Consider the following 25252-nt stretch of genomic DNA (forward strand, 5'->3'; position numbering starts at 1 on the left):
CTCTCTGCCTGATACAGAAAGAAAAAAATACCTGTTTGAGACGCATCACTAGATAAATATGTGCAATGACATGATTGATAATGCATTACAACTTTGTGCTGTTGTTAAGACAAGCAGCAATTAAATTTAAGGACCGAGGGCYAAGTTCTGGTAAGGGTGCTTACAATGTGGCTGTTGTCTTTCAGCTGGGCTCCCCACAGGTGTGTTTGACACAAAATTATTGTCACAGATACTCCACAAAGGRACACATCTAAGCATTCTCTTCTGCTAAACTAAGGTGCAACATGGTGGTCTTTTTTTTTTTTTTAATTGGAAAGATGTATCATCCAAAAAGACATACAGAAATAACAGCCTTTGATAAACACACTTGATCAACACTCAAATATTCTCTGAAATTTCAATACAATTTTTCTATTTGCAAAAAGAAAACAACATCCTATGAAACTTGGGTTGAATTATTCACTAATGTCCAGCTGGCTGAGATCAGCCTAAATTCCAAATCCAGGAAACAAAGAAGAGAAAGAAGGAAAGAAAACAGGCATTTTTCCCTCACTTTTTTCAGCAATCAAACCCTCCTGCACACTTCACCCAGCTTCAGTATATACCAACATGTATAACATTTTTGGCCACATAGCTAAGAATTTCATGTTACTTGAACATTTATAAACCTGTGTGTAATTTAATATGAACATATGCATCAGTAGAAGTGACCTTAAAAGAAGACAGACCCTCTCTGACAGAATTTCCTTTAACTTCATCTTAGGTGAACAGTAAATTGTTGATGCAATCCATTTCTCAGGTAACACTGGCCACAAACTTAAGATAATGCCAACAACAATTCACTTACTTATATGGCACATGCTTAGCACCRTTAATTAAGGCCAAAATTACATTGCCCAGGGCAGAGAGAGACAGACACAGAGAGCCTCCACCATCTCGGTTCTTGCTCAGCACTTTTTCACAGCTCCCCAGATCAATGAGATGCAAACGACTGCGTCCTCCAGACACTGAAACAAAAAGGGGAAAAACAGTTGTACATCACGTTCTTGCATGGACTCAAGCCAAACCTGGTATTCAAAAGGCATTCAAATGAGGAAAATCATGAATACAGCATGGGATAATGACCAAATTAATATTTAATTGTAAGGAAACCAGATATTAGTCACAGCTACAAAAGTTAAAGGTGACTCAACTGGCTTGAGAGTTCATTTTTTCTTTTTAAGTTAATTGCAAATTATTATTACAACTAATGCAAGATCACATCATTTAAAAATAAATAACATGGTAAGAACATTCATACTTCCTCCTTTGCCACTCTTCTCCATGCGATATTGGTATATGTGAAGAGTAAAGAGCATGTGTGAATTCCTCCTATCTTCCTCCTCACATTCAGGCTTGCTGGTGCTTCTGGCAGCAATTGCAGCATCAAGGAAAAAGGCAGCTTTCTCTGCTGTCGGGGCCCTTAGCTCACTTTGGTTTTGAAGCTTGAATATAAACAAGAAAATKACTAATTAGCACAGGGGCATTCTTTTTATTATTTTTTGCTGAACTGGCTAAATCTCYAGGGCACTAAAAGAAACAAATATGTACACCATGGGAGAAAGGCTTATAAATTAAAAGCAATAATTTTTTTCTACTGGCTTAAAAGTTGTCATAATTGTTGTCAGATAAAAGGAAATAAAAAGTAGAAGAAAGTCAGGCTCAGAAAAATCCATGTTGTGATATTCATTATACCTGGGTTCCACATATTGGATCTTCTCTCAGATAAACCCCAGGAGACTGACCATCCTGAAGGCTGCCAGTGGCTACTTCAGCTAACAAATCCTTAAGGTTTTCATCTTTGCCACTGATCTCTACAGCAGATACTCTAATAGAGAAACGAGTTCCAGTTTTTTCTTTACGTTCATTGATTAATTTGAAGAGCCAAGAAATTGCACAGGGGATGATACCAAGGCTTTGTGTGGAGTTATCTTTCCCAATCATGGTAAAAGATTTTCCTAGAATGAAAAGACAGACATAAACACAATTTACCTTTCTTGTACAAGACAGTGTGTCTTCATATTGCCACCTGATMTCACCACTGTACATTACATGTAATGCCATGTGCTGCACAGATAAGGRAAAGAACAGATGCAAAAATTCGAAGTATGTGATTAACTATCCATTACTATTTTTTCAATTAGGCTTGCAGGTTTTATATGCCAGACCCACAGAAAATTAATGTTAAAAACATCTCTGATCTTTTGATTTTCATCACAATGCAGCTACATAAACTTGCTCTTGAATAAGCTAATCTGATGCTACATTTTACCTTTTCAAATTAAAACTTACAACCACAGTGTAGAAATAAACTGTGATAAGTTTGCAAAGCTAATTAAAAAGAAATTCTAATCTATTCATATACTCCAGGTTTATTGTTCCAGGAGCTGACAGCATGTAATTACCAGACTGACATAGTAATTAACTGTAACGAATTTGGGAGCTCACCAAGCTTGACATGACCAAAGCAAAATATGCAACCATCTGCACCATTCACAACAGACTGGATTACTTCTGCTACTGTTCCAGAGCATACCTCAGCCTGAAAGAAAAATTGGAGACAAATAAGTGAAAGAGCATATAATGCTGTGGTTTTTACTRTTCTTCTAATGAAATGAATGACTCAATATTTTTGAGGTGCAATATTCTCCCCATTTTTATGGCATCAGCCCTATTATTTCAGCAACTRTGCTATCTTAAAAAATAATAAAATATGCTACTACAGCCTAAAATAGTTTTCAATTCTATTAAACCTATTCTCTTGGAATATTGATTCYATGACTAATGTAGCAAACTGAATGCTATCCAACCAGGCTTCCTGCTGATATAATAGCTTAGCCAAGGCTGTTCAGTAATAGTCACAACTCTACTGAAATTAAGCTGCTCAGGAGTSCTCACAGGAATTAAAAAGACATCCATAGTGGAGAAAATGCATTAAGATCCCTGAATAAGATTTCACAGAATCACATTTTCCTCTTCCAGTGGAAACATCATCATCAATAAAGAGAACTTGCTGAAATACCTGATTGTGCTAAAACCAGTTTATCCACGTCAGGGAAGGTTTCAAACACACAATAAGATGATCTATTAAGTACAGCAACTGGGGGAAAGGGAAGGGGCTGCTGTAAATATGTAACTASAGAGAAATGATAAGGCTCTGTTTGCAGGTGCATGGCAGCAAGCTTGCCCGCAGCAAYGACGCTGCACAGAAGGGGCTGCACTGGCCAACATCACCCAAAAACACACAGCAGGCCACCCAACAGGCCCTCTATGAGGAACTGAAAAGCCATCCCAAACCAGGGGTCAACAGCCTGAAGGACTGGTGCCAAAATGTGCAGACAAGCAGGCCGTGACCAGCCACCTTTGCAGCAGGATTGACAGCAGAGGTAACACCTCACTTCCAGCTCTGAACCAATGCTGAGATCACTGTTGCATACTTCTGCACAAAGACCCTGTCTGAACTTACACAGGATCCTAAAAACTACTTTTGGATGTTGCTACCTTTGCTTTAGGCACTGATACTTGTAAGTTATTCTCCATCTTTAGTGCTTGGCTCGAACTAAGACTTAATAGATATTTTCCTGTCTATAGCCTGGGACCCAAAACATTAAACAAAACCCAAGGAAAATAGCTGAGGAGGGGATTATGAACTAGAGTATGTTGTATTTTCTCAACATTAATAAACTATTTTCATCTTGTTTGCTTTGTGGTGCATTTTTCACCCTAACTTTTTTCAGCAGTTCAGACTTGGTGTAGCTCTTCAAATGCTGATGAATTAGTTCTTCTTTTTAAAGCTGTTCTAGGATTTTATTTGCTGAACCAAAGATGTTTCACAGAAGCAATTATGAGATGTGCATCAATACAACCTCATGGAATATACTGCAGATCCCCATCCTCTTAAAGCCCAACCATCCTGTTTGTGTAGCAGATTTCAGGTCTGGGGATACTACTGAATAAATGATCCCTTTTTCAGAAAGACATGCACCACCATCAGCACAACTATCAACATAAAACATTCAGTCAAAACCACAGTATAAACAAACTGGGAAAGGTGAAGAGAATATAAAAGCTCCCTATTCCTGTACAACAATCMTAAGGAGTTAGCTTTATCTTTKCTCCTAACARCATTGAGTTTAACATTAAGCACACWTTTATTTCCCATTGAAAGCTATGGGAAAGGATTTTATTCCAGTAACATCAAATAGGTTAAAACCTAGCTGGATGGAAAACTGGATTTCAAACTGGCTGTGTGTCTTTACCAGGAGAATATGGAAGAAGGTAATTGAGTCAGGAAATCCATCTCCCCAGCTACTATTCCTTAATTTTCATCTCGGCTAAACAGATGATGTAGGAATTTACCCACTTGTCTATTAATTACCATGTTTTTTCCAGGCATTAAGGTAACTTATTCAAATAAAATTCCCCAGAAACAGATGGAACTCTTCAGCCATGAGAAGACTCAGGAGGTTTATGTGAGTGACTCCAGTACCTGTGAAGCATCCTGGGGGAAAACTGCATCAAAGGCAAACATCTTTGGGACAGCAACAACACCTCTTCTGTGACCTGCATTGGAAGGCCCACTCGCTGCTGGATCATAAAATGTGATTTGCTTTTTTCGTGGGTCTACCTTTAGGAAGGACATGGATTCAGATGTTTCATGTGCTCCTTGAGAGGAACAAATCCTTACCATCACTTTCACCTGCAAGAATTCAAAAGAAAGAACAACTTGAGTTCCCAGCTACAGACAAACACGTGTGAAGCGTTCCTCCCAAACTCATTCCCCTTCCCATGAAGTGTTTGTAATGTTTAGGTGTGTCAAAACAACCGTGGGACAAAAACAGAGCCAGATTTTCCAGCCTSGGGTCTTCACTGAACTAATTAGGTTTTAAAGGTGCACTTTGTCTCTTCAGTCGACATTGTTCCAGCTTTACCAATTCAGTTTATAAATGTCTGATCTGCAAATATGATCCACTGTAGGTGTAACACAACGCCAAAGAAAAGAAAATTCTCATCTCCTGCCTTTCAAGGACTCAATGTGACCAAAAGGATGCTTTGAAACCCAGTCTGAGTAACACAAGGCTCAGACAGCTACTGCATTTGAAATAAATCTAGAAACTTTCAATTTCTCATTCATATTATTCTAATAAAAAGGTGTTTCTCTTACAACTGTGACAGGCAGTTGCCTTTATGCTGTCATTGCTRGGCTCTTCAGTGGTTAGTTGCCGATTTAATGGAGGGAAAAAAAGGAAGGAAAAAAACCCAAACCACAAACCACTAAAAGGTCAAAAAGCTTGAAAAGAAACCATTCACAAGGTACATTTCTATTCCAGCACTACAAATTACGATATTCTACACGCAGATTTTTAAGACAAGATCTTTAGAAAACTCTGACATGTTAGCTGTGATTTCCAAAGCAGCTTATGGGAGCCAAGTCACTGGGTCTCAGGAAAATTCAGCAACAGCTGCACACCTGCTTCTTTTAAGCTTCCTGGAAATCATATTCTTTCTTTAAAAACCTGTGAAATACTGCCTCACACCCACTTACATCCATKTATCCTCATGAAATGCTCCCATGTCAGAACCAGCATGTTTTATACACCTTGCACTGAAGTAAATTACTATTACAGGTGCAACTTCAACTCTGAACTGCCCAGCAGATCAAACTTCAGAGAAAAGCAATGTTCAGTCTGAATTTCTTTTTCCATGGTGTATGAAATATTTCAGTAACAAGCTGCACAACGGGATAATCTCCTTATCCAACTACCAGACAAGTATCACACCACCAGAGTTAACCAGAAGGCTGAAGAGCATCCATGGCTGTGACAGACCCCAGCTGGAACAATTTACACTGTCCACAGCACCCATCAGCACCTTCATCTTCTGCAACACAGCTACTGAACCATGAAACACTCACTCCTGTTAAAGCACATGGTTTAGTGGTGGGCTTAAGTAGTGCTGAGTTAACAGCTGGACTTGACCCTGAAGATCCTTTCCAATCTARACAATTCTATGGTTCTATGAGTCAGGCCCACTTTTAGCCCTGAGCTGGRTGCTGCATGTGGAATCTGGGTTCAAAAGCACTTGTCTCTGATAAAGAAWAATTCTCCATTCCAGTAAGTTTTTTGCTAAATGTAACCTTAAATCTGCCAGAACAATTTGAYTCCTACTTACTTGGTTTTGAGAATATTCTGTCATTAAAATGGTGTGCACTTGTTCCATGGACACATTCTTTGTGTCTTTACCAAAAAAACAGGCTTTGCCGTCAGCACTTCCCTGTCACTTCTGTATCCAGAGAAATACTGGCAAAGGAAGAACCAAAGCTGAAAACCTACTTCAGCAAAGCACAGCATGTGAAATGCAGCAACAAGCAGAGACCAGAGCAGGCTGAGCCACCCTCAGGGACTGCCCCTCATACCAGACAAGATGAAAAGGTGACAGCAGACATATCTGCACCCAATGTGTGCAGTGAAATGCAGTGCCCAAGCCAGGATGATCCACAGYAGATGTAGGAGCAGCAGGAAGCACCACACTGAACTGTCCCTGCCCTGATCAGCTGGGGAGGGCAGGGAATCCAGACATTTCATTTAAGTTCTCAACTGTTCCATTCTTCCAYCTCCTCGTCTCTGTGGGGGCTAAGCTGCACACAGGCAGCCCTACACAATTCCTCAAGCACCATCACAGGACATATTTTCCACAAAGCAGCTCTAAAAGCTTTTCCCCAACATTTTTTTCCACACAAAGAGATTAAGAAACAACCAACCCTGCCCATAAACACTGCAKGAGGCTCCACCAGCAAATTCTTCCACCTATTGACTCAAGCAGTCCCCTGATTCAACATTTCTTTTTCTTTGCCTTTCACAGTAATATAAATATGAAAATACAGCCCCAGAAAACAAGCATTCCTTAGAATAAATGAAACAGCTGCCTCAAAAGCAAAGTGCATCAGAGGTGACACACTCAAGGCTGTTTCCCCATAAAAGCTGCATGAAGCCAGCTTTGTGTATTAGCCTGCTAGCTCAACCTTGACATGCTACCAAGGTGCTCATAAAAAAACAACCTCCCCCAGGGCAAAAAAAAAAAGAAAGGAACAAACCCTAAATATATAAATATATGTAAGTATAAATGCCCACTTCAGGGTCACTTGATTAAAATGAATTTTTAAATATATGCTGTTTTCAAAGCACTTATCTAAACAGTCCTTTCTGTTCTCTTCCACCCATTATTAGATTATAGCAGCCAGAGCTTGGATAAGAGGAAAATTGGTTTGTTCCTGACCTAAACAGCAAGTTACCTCCATCAGAGCATCGCTCCYCCTAAACACAATGACGGCTTCACCCACAGAAAATCCTTGTGTGACAAATTAGCCTTGTRAGACCACCTCCCTGAATCAGAAAGACACTAAAATAGCTTCCCATAATGGATCATATCCCAAACTTAACGGGTCTCAAGGGTCATCTTCACTTTTTCAGTGGAAGTGAGTTTTCAAGACAAATGGGAGGGCGGAGAGAAAAGCAGCTTGAGGGAGTTCCTCTTTTAGTCATTTGTGTATAAAAGCTGATTTGTAGAGTAGAAAAACACTATTTCTGGTAGTAGTGCTGGTTTCCCCGCCTACTAAATGTATCTGTGATATCTGTCGGTAATGGTAGAGTTAAAATGTGCCACACTCATTCAYGATGCTGAGCCAGACTGATTCCAATCAGAAATAAAGCAGAAATGCTCATGAAAGCACCATCAAGCACAGAGACTACTCAAACATATCCCTTCACGAGAGCAAAAACCAGGAGCAGGCAGATCCCAGGTGCATGCACATGCTTCTGTGTRTACAAAGGAAAGGTTTGGTGCAATACTGTTTATTCTTCTCACACTTCCTGCATGCCTGTGGTTGAGGACCAATCCTAAGTGACAGGTTTATATTCCCAGCTCCGAAGTTCATCCCAGTATTCTTCTGGAGTTAATACTGCAGGAAAACAGTATAGTGTAAGTACGACAGAGCCAGCACGGCTCTTGCCTTAAGGATCAATTTAACTCCAGTCTCTCCTGGGTCTCTTCATCTAGCTCTCATACAAAAGGCATGCTCACCTGTAGAGACARCAATATGTGGTGCAGGAAATCATCCAGAAACAAGGGCTTTCAGGAAGGAGAAGATTCAGCATAACCCAGGGCCTGTAAATCTGAAAGTAACTTTGGCCCATAACTYAGGAGCAAGTCAGCAATAACTGCATTCTCATGCTTTCATTTCCTCGTGTTAATGAATTATTAGAATTAAGCACAATTAATTTCAGGCCCACTCAGGATCACACCTTTTGTGAGCAACTATTTGACAACAAGTCCAGATTTCCGGGGTCAATTCCAGTTGCAGTGGTACCAGTTACAGCTAACGTTTGTACAAAAAAATGCAAAGAAAGGAATTCAGTGGAGAATGAATAAAGAAATTGGAAGAATAAGACAGATCTAAAGGAAAAATAACAGGTTGGAGGGGGGCAGAAAGTGAAGAGAGCTAAAAGSACTGGGGGTGAGGGGAGAGAGAGAAAACACAAAAAAAAGGAAAGGCAATACAAATTTGGTGATTTTAGAAGAGTCATCACAGGCTCGGGGCACCCCGCCACTTTCACATTCCTTAAGGAGAGCTAAGACAAACATCCATCCTTTGATGGGACTGACCCTTTTTGCTGAAAGTTGGTATTATTATTACTTTTTTCCCTCTTTTGTTGTTTCTTCTTCCATGCAGAGAACAATGCAAAGTAAAAAAGAATTACAAGTGGAAGTTTATAATTATGAAGGATACAAGACTTTGTACACAGACATTCATGCAGACACTGAATACTAGAGAGAGGCTCTATTTTAATGAGGATGTTGATAGAAAAAGAGGCTAGGTTTGTACTTGAGTTCAATTTCTGCAATAAAAGAAACATATTTGCRCATTATTAACATTTTTCTCAGTGCCTGAAGACAGCCTAAATCATGGAAACAACTGAAGTATCTCATTAATTCTCTGACTCTAATCTGGTGGGGTTTGTATATTGGGGATTCACACTGCATTACTGAACTTTTCCAAATTTGTGTTTSTGCACAAATCAAGAGATCAGCAGAATTGCTGAAGGAAATCCTATTAAAATCAAAAGTGCTTGAGAAAATAAGACTGCAAATACATCTTGAATATTTCATTACAGGATAAAGAATTTAAAAATGTAAACAAGCACCTAATTTGGAAAAGCTCTAGAAATGGGTGGCATAAGGTCAGAGGCAGCACWACAAAATGTGTAACTTTAGCCTTCACTGGCAAGTGTGAGAGAGAGCTTCAGAGCATTCGAGGAATTTTTAAATTTTTTTAAAATGTATCTGTCTGTCAGCCTACAGTGGAAGTCAGGGCACAGAAAGGCAACAAAAGAAAACTGCCACTAGAGTTCAACTGTTCCAGCAATGCAAGGGCAAACCTAAGGAATGGATGCTAAAGCTTAAAAACAATCATACCACTTTTATGCAAACGTAAGAAATTTTAAGGAGACAACACATCAAAAGTGCACATTTAAAAAAAAAAAAAAAAAAAAAAAAAAAAAAAAAAAAAAAAAAAAAAAAGGGGGGGGGTGGGGGAGGTGTCTAAATTCTCTAAAAATAGTGCAGCCACATTTTGCTTTAAAATGTAAACATGCATGTNGGGGGGGAGGGTGGAGAATGTCCCCTGTGTGGAGGACAAGGTTATGTGGAAGACTCCAGAGCCAAAACCCATGAAGTTTTAGAAATATCTGATGAGATCGCAAGAGAATCACAGCTCCATTCAAATATCAGTAAACAGTTGGAATTCTCAGACAAAACTCTGGATCTTGAGATCTTTAACTTTTATGAAAATCAAATCTAGATGTGCCTTTACAATTTTCACCCAAAACACTAAAATTTCAGAAACTGAGGGATGTAACTCCTGGCTCGTACCAGCCCTTCCTGCCCTTGCAGCCCCTCCTTCCCCTTAGATACTGGCTACCCTATTTCACACCAAAGGGTCACAAGGAGAGGCATTCTGTCCCATTGTCATGTGGCAGTCATTGTTCCCATCCTGTGACCTTCTCCAGCATCCCAAATCCCATGTGACCCCTTGGTGTGGGTTCATGGTTTCCGAATCTCCGCCTCAACACACTGAACCAGCTGGAGCTGAGGAGAACAGGACAGGGGAGACACAGCAACCCAAATAATGGGCTGGCTTCCAAAATAATGGGCTGCCTTCAGGACTCATCAAGACAGTGCAGAACATCAAGCATACATCAGTGCCAAAATCAGATGTAGAAAAAGCAGGAGGCAGACCAAAAACCTGTGAAACCCAAAATTCAAAGCAGCTCTCTGAAAGGTGAAGGTGAGATTGATGGTCAAAGGCAAGCTAGCAATTTTATCAAACAAAGGCCATGTATTTTGGATCTGAACTGAATGGAGCTATTGCAAAGCCACACATCAAAGGACACAAAACTCCTCCAAGACTAGTGAGGCATTCACTGTCCCAGAAGGAATCAGGTCCAAGGCTGAATTTGCAGAGAAAAGAGCCAGTAATCAATAGAGAGAATGACACAACCCTACGTAATTTTAGACGAAACAGCCAGCAGATTGACAGTCAGGTTCTCATAGATTATTATCCCATAATCAAGAGATGGGATTTAAACTCTGAGACCAGAGAAAGGGGAAGGACCATCTCACACTTCGAAGAAGCAAATGACTTGAATTCTTTTCCTAAAAGCATCACAGACCTCTACTACATGGTTTAGACAATAAATACTATATATATATATACAAAAATACTATATATATATCTATATGTATATATGTATCAGAAAATTGGTCATTCCTCTTTCAGTGGAGGGTGCCAAACAATCTACGCAGTTGAATTAGGGGCAGACACGTAGACAGGGAAGACTCCACCAATTCACTAGGTACTGACTAGACTTCATGGCATTTTGAATGTTGAGGAAACYAGGATCCTGACCCAGCCAAGTATGTTAGCACAGGCATAACTGTAACATATGGTACCTCCTTTGAAATCAATGGATGTGCCATGTTTATGTTTTTGCAGTGATGCTTTGTTAGCATCTGATGCTTATATAGTTGTCAAGTTTCATAGTAGACATGATGAGAAGGAAAAAAATAAAAGGGATGCATTTAAACACATGTAACATTTTAAAATACATGTGCTCAAGCCTTTTTTTTCTAAAATAAACTCTGACTTCATCTATACTTTGGGAAGGTGTTGGCACTATACCGGAATCCATTTTAAAAATGCTGGTCATATTCTGCATTACAGCAGTATCATAATCCCTAAATGAACRAGCAATTTGGTCTTTAGCAATAAATGTCATTATAACAAATTTGAATGGACACTAAATATTCCCTAGAAACACACATCCTTGACAGGCATCGTGCAGCCAGCAAGTTAATTTTGTCCAATGTTCACAAAATGGCATAAAACAGCAGGTTAATTAAAAAACTATGTTTACACACCCACCATTCTGAATTAAGATTTCTCACCAAGAAATTACAAAGAATTCACATTCCATTGAATAAAAACAACTTTCCAATGAAATCACTTATTTTTCTACTACAGTGTAAATCAAATTACGMAAGTCCTAGTTCAGAGCCAATATTTTTCATGGCTTTAATTGTAACTGACAGATATATAACCCTTGCTAAATTGGTTTACTGYGAGTAGTTCTTACAAGCCTTTCATATACTGCCACTACCAATGGATGGCAAATTTATATGCAAAATTGCCACACTAGCACAGACCATCTTGTTCCCTTGGGAGAACCTAAAAAAGAAAATTTTAAAAAACTCTCCGGTATTGTACTCTGTTAAAAAATTGATTCTGTACTCTCAGAAAATACAAAGGAAAACGATTCCATTTTTTCAAGGTGAAAACAAAGTACAAGAACTTACATATTTTTCTCACTTTTCTATGTTTTTATTTAAGTAGTTCAAGGCATTTTGGCAGAGATGCAAGTGCCTTGGATCATACAGCACTCCCTACATGGATAGGTGAGCACTTACTGTGATACATGACTTATATCAGAAATAATGCTTCAGTCATTAGGGAACAAGGAGCAGTAAAGATGACAAAATTAAGTACCTATTTGTTATCCGTCATCAAACCATCGTAAGAACCAGTGAATGGGACACACAGCRCACTTAAGAAAACCCTGCATGATCAGTAAATCATATTAGCAGTACCTTAGCTATGGCTTGGTAAAGCATAAATGAAAGTAAGTGTCTAAAACTCATAAATGGAGAGCGGTATGCATATACCTGCCCAAGAAACATGTCTGAAAATTCAGACCYTCCTTAAGTGCTCCACTTCAATTGTCTCACATAGGAGGATTCTGTCATCCTAACATAAAAAAAAATTGACAGAATCCTTGGAAGAGACAAGCACTTAAAGTTGCTGTTGTAAGTGATGCAGTACTATAAAGAATGAGCTGAATAGAACCCCAGAAAATAACATTTTGCATGAAAAAGGCTTCCCACCATGCTAAAGAAAAATAGCACATTAGAATGCTACACAGCAGCCACTGTAAAAAGGATGTCTTTTTTAATACCACAATATGATAAATTATCTTAAGTAGCACATTAATGTCAGAAATTGAGCATAATCTAACTTCTTTCCAGTGACAATATTAAATGGCTTTCAGACGTCTTTCCTACTATTCTGACATTAAATTTAATAACACCCAGAGAGACCACAAAAATGATTCAGTTACAAGAATCATACTRCACTGGATCATTGCCTTTTAAGTAGGATTCAGCTAAATGGTTTGGACTCTGATGCTTTTGGCACATTCAGGAGAAAGGTACAAATTTTGCTACATAACCTTTATCAGTAGTGAGCAAATTCCTTTCAGTATCCAGTTTGAATTGACAGTAGGATCTTCCTTTGTGTATGAGTTTGATTACTGCTGATTATGTAAAACATGTCCCAAGCAGACATACCATTCTAAATTGTTGCATTTTTTTTCAACTTTTCCCTGCTTGGTATTCCTGAGTATTGACAACCCCTGCAAGCACCTGTGAGAGTGTATAACATTTTGTAATCTTACTAAAGAAAATTAAGCTAAAGGCTTAATTAAAGATTTGTATCACAGGACAAGTCCACAYACCGCTGCTGAAATTATTATGAGCAGAAAAATTGATATTTCTGAAATGTAAAAGAAATTAATAAGACATTTATTTTCCACCTTCCAGAAGAATACTTGAAACAGTGAGAAATTATAAATACAAATTGCRAAAGACATGTCAGGGCTCTCTGCTGAAGTAAGTCTCTAATAACAAACGTATTCAACCATAAAAGCCGTGTAGCAATTTCACCGCAGAACTGGATGATACGCATGGAAATGATGATGTGAAATTAAGAATAAATTTAGATCTTGAGATAAAATAATCAATAACTGAGTGTAAGTGCAAGAACTGGCCGTCACGGTCTCTGCACATTCCTGCCTCACCCAGCAGTGCACAGTAACTGCATTTGCTGYAGTCATGCAGCTTATGAAAAGAACTCAAGCCTCTTCCTTTCCCCAAATGTGTGTTGTGCTCAAAAGTTCAAGACAAGGTCCCAAAACCAGTGACAGGACCTGTCCAATTCTTGACACCAGGGAAGAAAACAAGAGAGTCCAGATGCTACCTTCAATCAGTTCCTTGGATTCAACTGTCCCATCACCCAGTTCAGAATAACTTATTTCTCTGTTGGCCCCAGAATGGTATCACATTTTTACACGTTGTTTCTTTGTCACTTACAATATATTTAACCAAAACTGAGTATGGGTGGATGGAAAAACTGTTAAGTTACCACTGTGGAAACAATGCAGAAAGCCAGTCATATTTGCCATTGTAAAATCTTCAACATGTATTTTACTCTAAGCTTCCAGTGGACTTACAGGAGAAATGGGACTGCACAGAATGTGTCAGTACAAATAATAATTAGTCACTGTAGTATTGAGGCATTACTCAGAGTATTTTGGCACAGTTAGCATATCATTCRTTTCTTCATTTTTTCATAAAGGGAGGCACAGAGCTCTCACTGAACACTTCATGGGTTTCCAGTTTGTTACTTCTGTTTTTCATTCTCATCAACAACTACTCCTCAAGGGTGAGGGAGGGAAAGACTGTCCCACCAGCTGCTTAACCCACTATAACCACACAGTAATAGTGAGGGACACTGCTGGCATGGGAATGATCACACAAACCACAGAGAGCATCAGCCACAGCCACAGATASTGGGGTTGGAAAAAGTGACTCCAGAATTCATCAATGATTCTGTCCCATATGTGTAGTTATATTCATTATTGGATAGGCTGCAGGAAAAGGTTGAGGAAAATGATAACYAGGAGAGTGTAAAGTAAAAAGCTGTTAGAAGAGAGACCAATGTTAACAGAGGAGCACAGCACAACTGTCAGTGTTTACTGACTGCTCTTTCCATTGCTGTGATACTTAAAGCAGTGAAGAAGAAAAGTAATTATTTTATTCCCATCACCCTCATCATGAGATATCAGCTGAGTAAATCTTGATCAGCAGAAGCTGATGAGTAGGAAATAATGGAGAGTGCTAATGCAGAGTGAGCTAAATGCTACCACAAGCTATTTGGATCGCTCAGAAAAGGAAAAACTATGAATTTTTAGTACTAAGGAAAACCTACAGAGGAACGCCACTTCTCCTTTGACCACAAGTTCTAGGAATTCGGACACATGAAATTTCATTTGTGCTGACTCAATTTTTAGTAAACGYATTGCTGGAGGGCTTTTTTGAGGGCAAACACTGATATTTATGAAGTTGCAAAAGAGGAATGGGTTAAGAGACATTTGGTAGGTACTGCATATCTTACACTGTGGATCAGAGATGCCCAGCTACTTTGGGCTTGAGGAGCATTAAAACTTGCATCTAGCACACCCCATTAGCATTCAGATTCTCTAAAGCTTGACTCAAGAACTAAAGGACGGATTCAATTAGCAGAGAGCTTTATCCTCTCCAGCAAAGCACAGGATTCTTCCAAACTGTGCTTAACAAGTACATGGTGAGAAGGACACAACTGGAACCTGCACAGATCCACAGAAAATACTGAGTTGGAAGAGACCCACAAGGATCTCCTGGCCTGCACCAGACCATCCCCAAGAATCACAACAAACAGTATCTTCAATATTCTCTAATCCTTGCAGGTTTCTTCCAACTCAGGATATGCTGTCATTCTGTGTTTTTAATGTTTTCAGCTGAGAGCTAAATAACAGATGTTTTGAGGACCAACAGCAACTTCTTGACCCCAAGAGCAGAAATGTTTGGTGTAGTGTGCCAGGCAGGAAACAAATGCCCCCCACATTTCTAGCATACTACAGATACATCCTGTGCTGAAAGAGAATTTTCCACATCTGACCTGCTCAGGGTCCTACCACATCCTTGGCACTCTGGTGGAGCTTTTCCCTTGGAAAGGTCTCTGCTCTGCTCACTAGTGAAGAAAGTAGGTAGAGCACACAACCCAAGGCATATTATCTCCTGCCCTMTGCAATCATGCACTTGATCACAGACTTTGTGAACCTATTTGAAGACACCAGATAAACCAGTGCTTCCCAYGAGGTACAAGTCATGCTGGGAATCTCCACCAGCCACCCTCAAAGCACAGGRAAAAGGCTGAAGTCTCCTGGTTACACACAGCTGCAGGCACACAAGTGCAAAGACAGTTTAATTGAGCTACAGGCACAAGGATACAGAGACTTTAAAGGTCTTCCTAAGGCAAAGTGCCTCAGAAATGCCATATTCCCTGTTATTCCTGGTGCCATGGCACAGTACTAAGTCTCACAGGAAAAAAAAAAAGCAGGCACAAGAAATGGGTTCTGTTAAAAAACACACACATAGMAAAGACATTCCTTAGCAAACCCTCCTCCACCTGGGAAAGTCKAAATTACTGTGCCAGGTTTACTGTACCCCATCATTTAATAYTACATCCTCTCTTCTAAGACATTGSAAAAGCAGGATTTTAAAAAAACTAACACATTTTCATGTGCGAATTTCTACCTGCTTAAAATAGCCCAAATTACTCCTTTATTTTCCATTAAGCACAAACTCAGTTAGGAAATACAGAATATTCTCTGTGAGCAAGTGTCAGCTCCAGGTATTTAGGCTGACAAACTCTTTATGTTAATGCTGATTTGTATAGTTACTCTAGGTGCATATTTTAGCTCTCCTGTGCACATTACATCCTTCAMTTCTATCTTCAAACATTAATCTCTTGTAGCCTATGTAAATAAGTATTCAGACTCTGTTGTGTGGGTGATTAAACAGTTATAAATATGAATAAAGCTCCAAGTAATTGGGTTGTATTTTAATTAATTTTAGATAAACTTAGCACGAATTTTTCAATTTCAAAGGTGCTGCATTTCCTAAGTTGGCGAGATTGCTACTCCATTTCCATTCTCTTACAATGACACGTGAAGCAGAGGGAAACAAAGCCYCTTCACTGCCTCTCCTTAACCTGAGCAGAGATAGCAGCAGTGCCTGAGTCCTGCTGACAATTCAGAGACTATTTCTGCCTGCTGAAGCCTGTATGGGCACTGGATTTGGATGTCAAAAGAAATTTTGTCTTTTGCTCTTTGCAAAGAACACAGGAGATAACAGCACTCAGGCACATTCAAATGGATTTGCCTCCGTCTCTCTATCCCCAAGACCCTTTCCTTGAGCCTACTCAACTCTGTTCCATGCTGAAAGCTTCCAGCCCAGTTGAAATTTGTCTAGAAATCTGCTTTAAAATATTGAAATCCGAAGTTACCTTTCCAATGCCAGGGTTGTCCTTGATTTTGGACACAGCTCTCAGAAGGCATGGTGGTGCTGGGGGAGGACAGAGCTGCAGGATGCCACTGAAGTTAGTAGCATAAATAGAGAAGTCGTGTGTGTGTGGCAGGGGTGGATGGTATTTCTTCCTCTTTGAAGACAGGTTAAGCTTCTGTGCTGCTCTGTATAAAAGTAATAGCAAGAAAGGACAATGTTACTAAGGTATTAACAGGAATCTGAACCAGACAAACAGATGCTCATTGTCATCACTGCCTGCTTAAMAAATCAAGTCATTGTGTTCTAATCTGACTTCATAAGGACAAGCCATCAGGACACTAATAGAGAAAATATGGGTAGAAAARTTACTGGCAAAACATTAAATTAATTTCTCCACCAACAGAATTGCAGTTACAACCTAACTTTCCCTTCCTTCCCCCAACAGCCTGACATCTGAATCCTAAAAAGCTAACATCTCACTGACGTAATAAAAAGCTGAAATAATCCCTTATCACTGGCAGAACCAGATGGACTTTGCTGGTGGTAAAATAATGAAAGTGGTTCTTTGTACTCTACAAGTTACTCAAGGCAGAGTGTAACACTCTAAGTCAGCCGAGCTCAAGATCCTCTCCTGTTGCCTGCACAGAAAATCCTTAGATAACAGAAAATTTCCTTCAAGACAGATTGGTTTTTCCTCCCCAATTCCATTCTTTCACATTAACATGGAAAGCTATTAAAAAGACACGCTTTAATGTGCTGAATGATAATGATCCTGCTTTTAAATGTAGAATTTAAAAACATAAAAGATGAAGAAGGGGAAAAAATTAGAACACAGAATTAAAATTGTAACATTCTTCCTTGCGAATAAAAATAGGAACATAATCAGTTTTTTTCTATTATTCCCCAACAGCAACACAAAACAATATAGSAAGAAACAAAAACAGAAACTCTTCTCTACATCAAAATCCACATGGGAAAATAAAAAATACGCTGCAGAGTTAAGCAGAATGAAAATATATGTTAGCAAGCACATGCTGGGCAGCTGGGCATGGCAATGAGGGTGAAATCTCAGTTCTCTCAAAGTCAAGGAGAGCTTTACCACCTGAAAAAATCATGTGTGATCTGACCCTGAGATTGTCAGTAGATAATCTACCCACAACAAATATCACCAAAAAAAAAAGCATCCAACATGTTATCTTTCAGCATTATTCTGAATGACTGTTAGGCCAGCAAAATCAGTGTCCCTCTGCCAGCATCCGTGGACATCCTGAGACCACACTACTGATGGCAGCAGGTCTTCAGAGGACAAACTATTCTGGTCCATGCTTGCAATATAAGGGCTTGTCACTTTGAACTAATTATTCAGTATCTTTATACAATGACTTCTTTCAGTCCAAGAGCTCCAAGTACTTTATAGTAAGATCAAACTGGCACAAGCATCTGTGAATTATTATATGCAACAGACCGATGAAAAACTAAGGCAGTGCTTCGCTGTCAAAATGAATTAAGGGTAAATCTAGAACCCTAATCTTGCCACAAATCTTGTCATCACTGTCAGGCAGCCTCAGGTTTAGTCAACTTAGTAAGCTGATCAGAGAAGGAAACTCTTTCTTTGCTTATATTTGTTGAAGTTAGAAATAAAAATTAACACCAAGAGCAGAAGGGCTGCAYGGTTTCTTCCAGCAGCACTATTGGCTTCAAATGAGCAACAGTACAAAGAACTGGTTGTGTCTGAGCAGCAAAACTTGACACTTGAGTCAAAATTAGACAGCTAGTTAGCACAGCAGCCAGGACTCAATACAGATGTCCAAAATTCCCAGTCCTTTTCTTTATATTCCAAAACTTGTGTCTTGAACTCCTGAACCTTTTTACTTCAACTTCTAGAGATGCAGACCCTCTACAGGCTTCCTTCTCCCTCTATAAACACTACAGTGTTTAGAAAAAGACAAAGATTCGTGTGATGAAGAAATGAGGCTCTAGTTCCAAATGCAGAGGGAGCCCAAAGCCACTGTCTTTTGAGGAACAAGTTTTGCCTCTGAGGAAAGAAGCAGCTTTTGACTCCTACTGCATCCTGAAACCAGCAGGAACTGCATCCCACAGTGAAGGAAAATACCACAAGCATGGGTTTAYACAGAATCTCAAGGGTTTGGTGTCAATGAGAACTGATTTCACTGCCTAAATCTCAAATCCCCTTGCTAATACTTCATTCAGTATGAAAACATATGCTGAAATGGGACACCAGGAACACAACTTCACTGTGGTTGCAGCTGCACATTAAAACCGTAATGCCTCCTAAATTATACACAGCTTTACTGTGCTGAAAAGAGTCTCTACCTGTTGGTACTGTCATTGTGGAACTCAAGGCAGTCATTAGCATCTATCTCCAAGCACCAATTAACAATCATGGTTATTATTTAATYGTCTTGTTGATTAATATGAAAGATAATGTTTATTTTCTTGTTTACATGCTATGATCCCTTGTTGAAATTATAAAAACTCCTCAAGAGAATGTCTTCAAAGTGYAATCAAGATATACATTAAATCCTGATGAAATAATTACTCCTGCAACAKATCTGGCTGAAGGAGCTCCTCTGGGAAACATGCATGAAAGAGAATGAGATACAAAGGACAAATTTACTYGGGAATTGTGTGTTCAAGCAGCTAACTGAGCACTAACACTCAGTGAGTAACTGCACCCAGAAAGGCCAAGCTAAGCAAAGCATAYAAACAATGAACAGAAAATGCCACTTTTTCTAAGTACAGCCTCTCTCAAAATAGCTCAGTAGCACATTTCTAGGACATTTTGATAAGCAGATCTAAGATACTGGATCTATTACTAATTGCCTTAAGTTCTGCAGCAAGACAGAACCACATTCAGACTGGTTCACTTTGACAGTATGCGTAACCTTCCTGCACCTCCACTGTTCAAAGGACACTGGCATATGATACCTAAAGCAATTAACTGCTGTGGTGCTGATAAATCCTCTTCCTGTGAGTCTGGAGGGCAACGATTTTACRAAGAAATTTGGCAAAGGGTTTGTTGATGTCCATGTGAGATAGCAGGAAACTGAGAGCAGAGGAACTGGAGTAGCTGTTGTAGAAAATAATCAGCGCTTTGATGGGCAACAGGCCAACTGCTCTAATAATGATATGTGTGGCTCACACTTAAAAAGCATCTCTTGTCAGGTAACAGTGCACAAAGCTTAATTACAACATCTCTGTGTTTGAATACAAGAATGGCTTTGCCTGACATTAAAACAAGGTTATTTCTGGAGTTGGAACACCACAGACATCTTGCACAAGCAGTATCAAACAGCTTGCTGGGTTTGATTTTGCTTGTTTTGGGTTTGTTTTTTTTTTCTAAAAGGGAAAGGGTATGGATCTATTTGAAAGTATAGGACAGTTTAGACAAAACAACACATCACTATCAAACTGTAGACTCTGAMTATGAATTCAAGAAATTGTCATCCTCGGCTCCTATAAAAAGCAGTCAGTTCTTTAACAAAAGCCAGCTGGGCAGCAGCTTTGCTTGGGCTCCTGGACAGGTCCAGGCAAAGAGCACAACAGAARGATTCATCAAAGCCTGTCTGCTTCTTGCAGAAACACCAGTATACTTGGGGGCATCCCTGCCAACTACTCATTAGGCCAAAATATAGGCCAAGCTGGTCTGGACATGGGCCCAAATAAATCAGACAAAATCTAACTCCACAAACATCCTTACTTCAGTGAAATTCCTGAGGGGATACATTTACATGGAGCCAATCCTGAGACACTCCAGAATGCTGGACTTTCTGCAGTCCTTATCCAACAAYACATTACTGAATTTTCACTTCAGTTTCCAATTGTGTCTTTTCTCCAGAATTCCTTTTCTCAGGGTGAATTTGTTCCATGGACATAGRGCCCCTAAACTGGGCCCTTTTTGTCTAGACCAGAAAGACAAAATTCAGGCTCACACCAAATCCCTTTCTTTAGGAGCCTAACTGGGTGCCACRTCCTTTGCCTGTCCTGCTTCTTTTACTCCAATTTAATCTTGCCCAGGAGGCCCTCACATGCATCTTCAGCACATGATGGACTATCTGACCTTGTCCAATATGAACTTCTGTTTCCTCACAGGGAACACTGTGACCTGCAGGGAATTCCACACAAAACTAAAGTGTTACAGTCATTTATTTCTCTGAGTATTTGTCAAACGTTTTTTCACAGCATTGACAGAGTTTTACACTTTCCACCTATCTTTGCTTTCCCCATTCAGCCTTCACAAGTATCTTCCACAAAACGTTCTTACAAGGAAAGATAAGCCCCACACCCTTACGCTTCTCTTCCAATTAAAGCATGAGAGACATCCATGTATATTGCTTTTACCTCCAGCTGTGAGATCTACTRTCTGCATTTTGCTTAACTCTTTCCCTCTTTAATAGAAGATGTCTTTTAAGACGCTCTGGAGAGTTCTTTCCTCATAGCTAGGCACCACGGCAGAAAATAAAACTAATATATGGCACATGCAGGGGCACTCAAATATCAAATGACAAGGGACWGCCTCCAACCTGCTCTTTCCCCCACACAATTTACAGATTACGACATTTTCTGCCATGCATGGATGAGACCAGAGAGGAAAACCACGGCCAGATCAATTACATAACGCTCAGCATCTAGGGAAACAGAGTGTGCAACAACAGGAGCTACAAAGCCTGCTCATTGAAAGAGCCATGCCATTTTTAATTTTAAATTCTGCCTATGTTGTTAGCATGACATTTCAGATATTCTGATGTACAGCAAGCTGCTTCTAGCTTACACTCCCCGCACACGTTCTGCACATTATAGCTGTGAAAGTAAACAGCACAATTTAAATCCCTGAAGCACTCCTTCTGGGCATAATTTGTAATTTGTCCCAAAAAAACTAAGAAAATTATATTTTAAACTTCTGTAACTATGCAAAATTGGAAAATTTTTGCTCAAAACTTTGTGAAATTTATTAATGTTCAGAAGAAGGAGAGCTATGAAATACACTTTGGGGCACACTATGAATGGGCAACTATATAAAAATATTAAAGTATAAATATATTCATTTGTATATATATATATAAATAAATACATAATTTAAATATATAAACATATAAATATAGAAATAAATATACAAATGCAGAGGACTTAATGGACACAGTACATTTATGGATAAACTGCCACAAGTCAGAAGCAGAACTGGGAGCCCTCCTTCCCATTATTAAGCTCCACTGAGAAGAAAAATAAAAGAAAACTTCTGCACATTCATTTCAACATGACTCATTAAATATTAACAGTTTTAGTGTTATTAGCCAGYCTTATCTTTCAGAGATCACTATCATTATTCATAACGGGAGAAGGCTTAAAGGCCTCACTGAGAGTCAAGGCCAGAGAAKTGTACAGTCCAAGCCTTAAATATCCTGAACTTTGGAGTTTACACAAGAGTATGCTTACTCAAGACTTTTGGTTTGACCTTGACAGACATCAAGGAAGTGATTTTTATCCTGATTCTGAGCCATCTGCAAAGTTTGAAAAATTATGGATGCAGGCTGACACTGACACAAGCCTATCCTAAAGCAAAGCTTTGCCAAACTTTCCCAGTTTCCAGCTCAACAAGGCATCAATCCCCCACACAACCAATRTCCCAAGCTTTTCCCACTGCCAGCCAGCTCCAAAGGAAGCAGTGGGAAAGTCACAGCCTGTCATCCTATCTGCAGTTCCAGTTATTGTTTCCTTAATCACTCATCAAAACAGACAACAAATAGACGGATGTCCTACAATACATCCTCCAGCACCCTGTCCCAAGCCTTCCACAACTTACAGGATAAACTTGGTTGGCATTATTATTTTTATTATTGCTATTGCTGTTTGATTTGTGGTTCTAAAATTAGAAAGGCAGCACAATGAAAAAAGATTAGTTGCTACCCAAAACCCCAAGCAAAATTAAAAACCAACAAGGTATCTGTTTCCACTAACAGCCTTCAACTTGGAAAACAAAATGTGATTTAGAAAGACACATTTTTAAAGRGAAAGCTGGGAATGCCTGAATGCATCATGAAGGTGTGGAAAGGAGAGGCACCATCTGCAYTTCTACAGTAAATTTTGTCCAAGGAGGCACTTATAAAGCATATGATAATCTTTGAGGGCATGGTCTCTTCCTCCCCATGGAACAAGCTTCCTTGGCTCCTGTGATGATATACAACTTCTGGAGGACATAAACGCTTTCCCCACTTTGWACCATTACATAAGTTCTGCACCAAACCTTTGTTTGCTTCGTCGTCCCAGCAATGTTGCTGAGAAGCACTGCCAGGAAGAACAAACAATTAATGTTCCTTATTTCTGTGTTTCGACTTCCTCAATAAATAATTAGTTCATCTGGATCACAATGCACAGCCTCAAACAATGGCATTTTTATAATGGATGAGGGTAATAAAGTTTCAATAGAAACCCATTATTCTGAAACATTCCAAAATGTCAAACCACATTTAATATTGTGGGGATGTTACCTCACCCACACTGTGAGAGCAAGTATCTCCAATTYGAGACAAAGTTCATGCCTTGCCTCATGTACACAGCGTAATCTTGCAATTCAGACTTGAGTTTCAGCCTTTCACATTGACCTTGTAATTTTCTCTTACTATCTCTTATTAAAATCAGCAAGGCAGAAATAAAAATCAGCGGTGTTGACATATTAGGAGTATCACGGTCTCACAGTTTTTAACTAGACAGTTTTTAACTACTCTTACTCTTTAAAAATTCCCATCTCATATCTTTCATTCCTTATTTTTCCCCCACCTCACCAGAAGACAGGCAGAGGAGCTTATTTCTCTCTCCTGCAGCAGCTGTTACCTGGATGAAAACCACTACCACACCCCAGTCTTCTCTTTTACAAATTAACAACTCCCAATCCTTCCAAACAGTCCCCACAAGTCAGGTTTCCTCGATTTCTGACCATCCCTGCTGCTCACCCCTGACTCTATTAACAACTTTATAAAGTATGGAATCGAGGATTTGTGCATCAGAGAGCAATAATCAAGGCTCACCTGAATTCAGGTACAGCACAGAAAGGCAAAGCCACTTTGGGATAAACTCAAAACCAGCTCCAGAAGATGACAAGTTAAAGCAAACCTGCAAGGTACCCCTGACATGAAATGAGATCCCTCACACTATGGACACCCAAGAGGTGGTCGCTCCACTCAACCACATTTTATTAATTTAACAGAAGCAACCAACCTAGCCCATCTTCAAGCATTCAAGCAATTTGCATACAGGTATCCAACGAGGAATTTTCACTACACTCCTCCGTAGTTTCAGGTTCCTTCCCCAGGTTTAAGGAACACCCAAGGGCAGATCCTCACGATCACTCATTTTTTCTGCTCTCACAAACCAGCAGTTTCTAAGGTTGCTGCTACAAAATTATCTTGAGTTATGTCAGCTCCAAGTTCTCCTCAGTTTGTAGGTTTTAGACACCTTTCTGGCCAAAGAACATTGTTTCAGCAGCCAGGACCAGTGCTCAGGAATTGATTTYTAAATAKTTTTATATATATTTATGTATCAGARTATCAGCTAGTCACAGCAGCCTGCCACATACCATTTCCAGCTCTGCTCACTAATGATGTTAAACAAAGCAAGAGCAGACCAACATATTGCTGCACTTCCACACTCGCTGTTTACAACTGCACCATATGACAAACTGCTGAAAACCTGCCTAGGTTAATCTTTAAGTAAGCAAGACTGTCAACACCTAATATAGAAATATGTCAGTTCYCGGGCTGCACACTGCACAGAGAGCTATGCACTGAAAATACAGCTACCTGCATGCCAGCAATATTTCCCCACACTGCTTCATGAGCTAACTGAGCTAAAGCAGGCAGAACCACATCAATCTAAGCACACTCCTTAGGCAAAAAAAAATTGGGACTTATTTGCCAGTGAGACTCAGACGCATGAAACAGTCAGGCTGAGCAAAATAGAATTCTAGTCTCATTTCTATTCTGTCAAGAAAAAGTAATAAAGACATTTTTAAAACTACAAAGTAATGGAACTGAAGCAATGGTGCTAACTAGACCTTCATTATTGAAATAACACTTACATAGATTACTCGAAATTTTGTTGTATCAGCTCCTGGTGTACAAAAATCATTCTGYGCATTCAGGTGCTCCAGGGAAAAGGCAGACGTATTTGCAAGTGGAAAAGATGAGAGATAAAATACATGACAYGGCTAACAAGGGTTCATCTGAAGCACTAGATTCAGACAAATATCTGRCAGGAAAGAGAAGACCTGAAAGAGGGGGAGATTCAGTATTTCCAAGTTCCTGATTGCATACAGCAGTTTGAATACAAGTTAGCATCCGTGAGTATAGTGCCTTCTTACAATAAAAGCTCTGGGATGGGTTACATTTTCCTGTTATCTTCCTTTGACCCAAAACACCATCCCCAC

General features: G+C 39.5%; 1 protein-coding gene across 1 annotated transcript in view; it reads right to left on the minus strand.

The window, feature by feature from the left end:
- KIF26A (kinesin family member 26A) overlaps positions 1-25252 on the minus strand; it is a 95511-nt gene that overhangs the window by 11518 nt on the left and 58741 nt on the right. The window contains exons 7-12 of the mRNA XM_057365686.1: positions 16814-16997; positions 4529-4738; positions 2488-2581; positions 1735-1997; positions 1301-1484; positions 848-1007 (exon numbers count right to left, since the gene is read on the minus strand). Coding sequence (XP_057221669.1) covers positions 848-1007; positions 1301-1484; positions 1735-1997; positions 2488-2581; positions 4529-4738; positions 16814-16997 — 1095 coding nt within the window. The remainder of the gene's footprint in view (positions 1-847; positions 1008-1300; positions 1485-1734; positions 1998-2487; positions 2582-4528; positions 4739-16813; positions 16998-25252) is intronic.

This window comes from Malurus melanocephalus, unplaced genomic scaffold (genome assembly GCF_030028575.1).
Source record: "Malurus melanocephalus ecotype Western Australia unplaced genomic scaffold, MMel_1.1 scaffold_57, whole genome shotgun sequence".
In the NCBI taxonomy this organism is placed as follows: Eukaryota; Metazoa; Chordata; class Aves; order Passeriformes; family Maluridae; genus Malurus; species Malurus melanocephalus.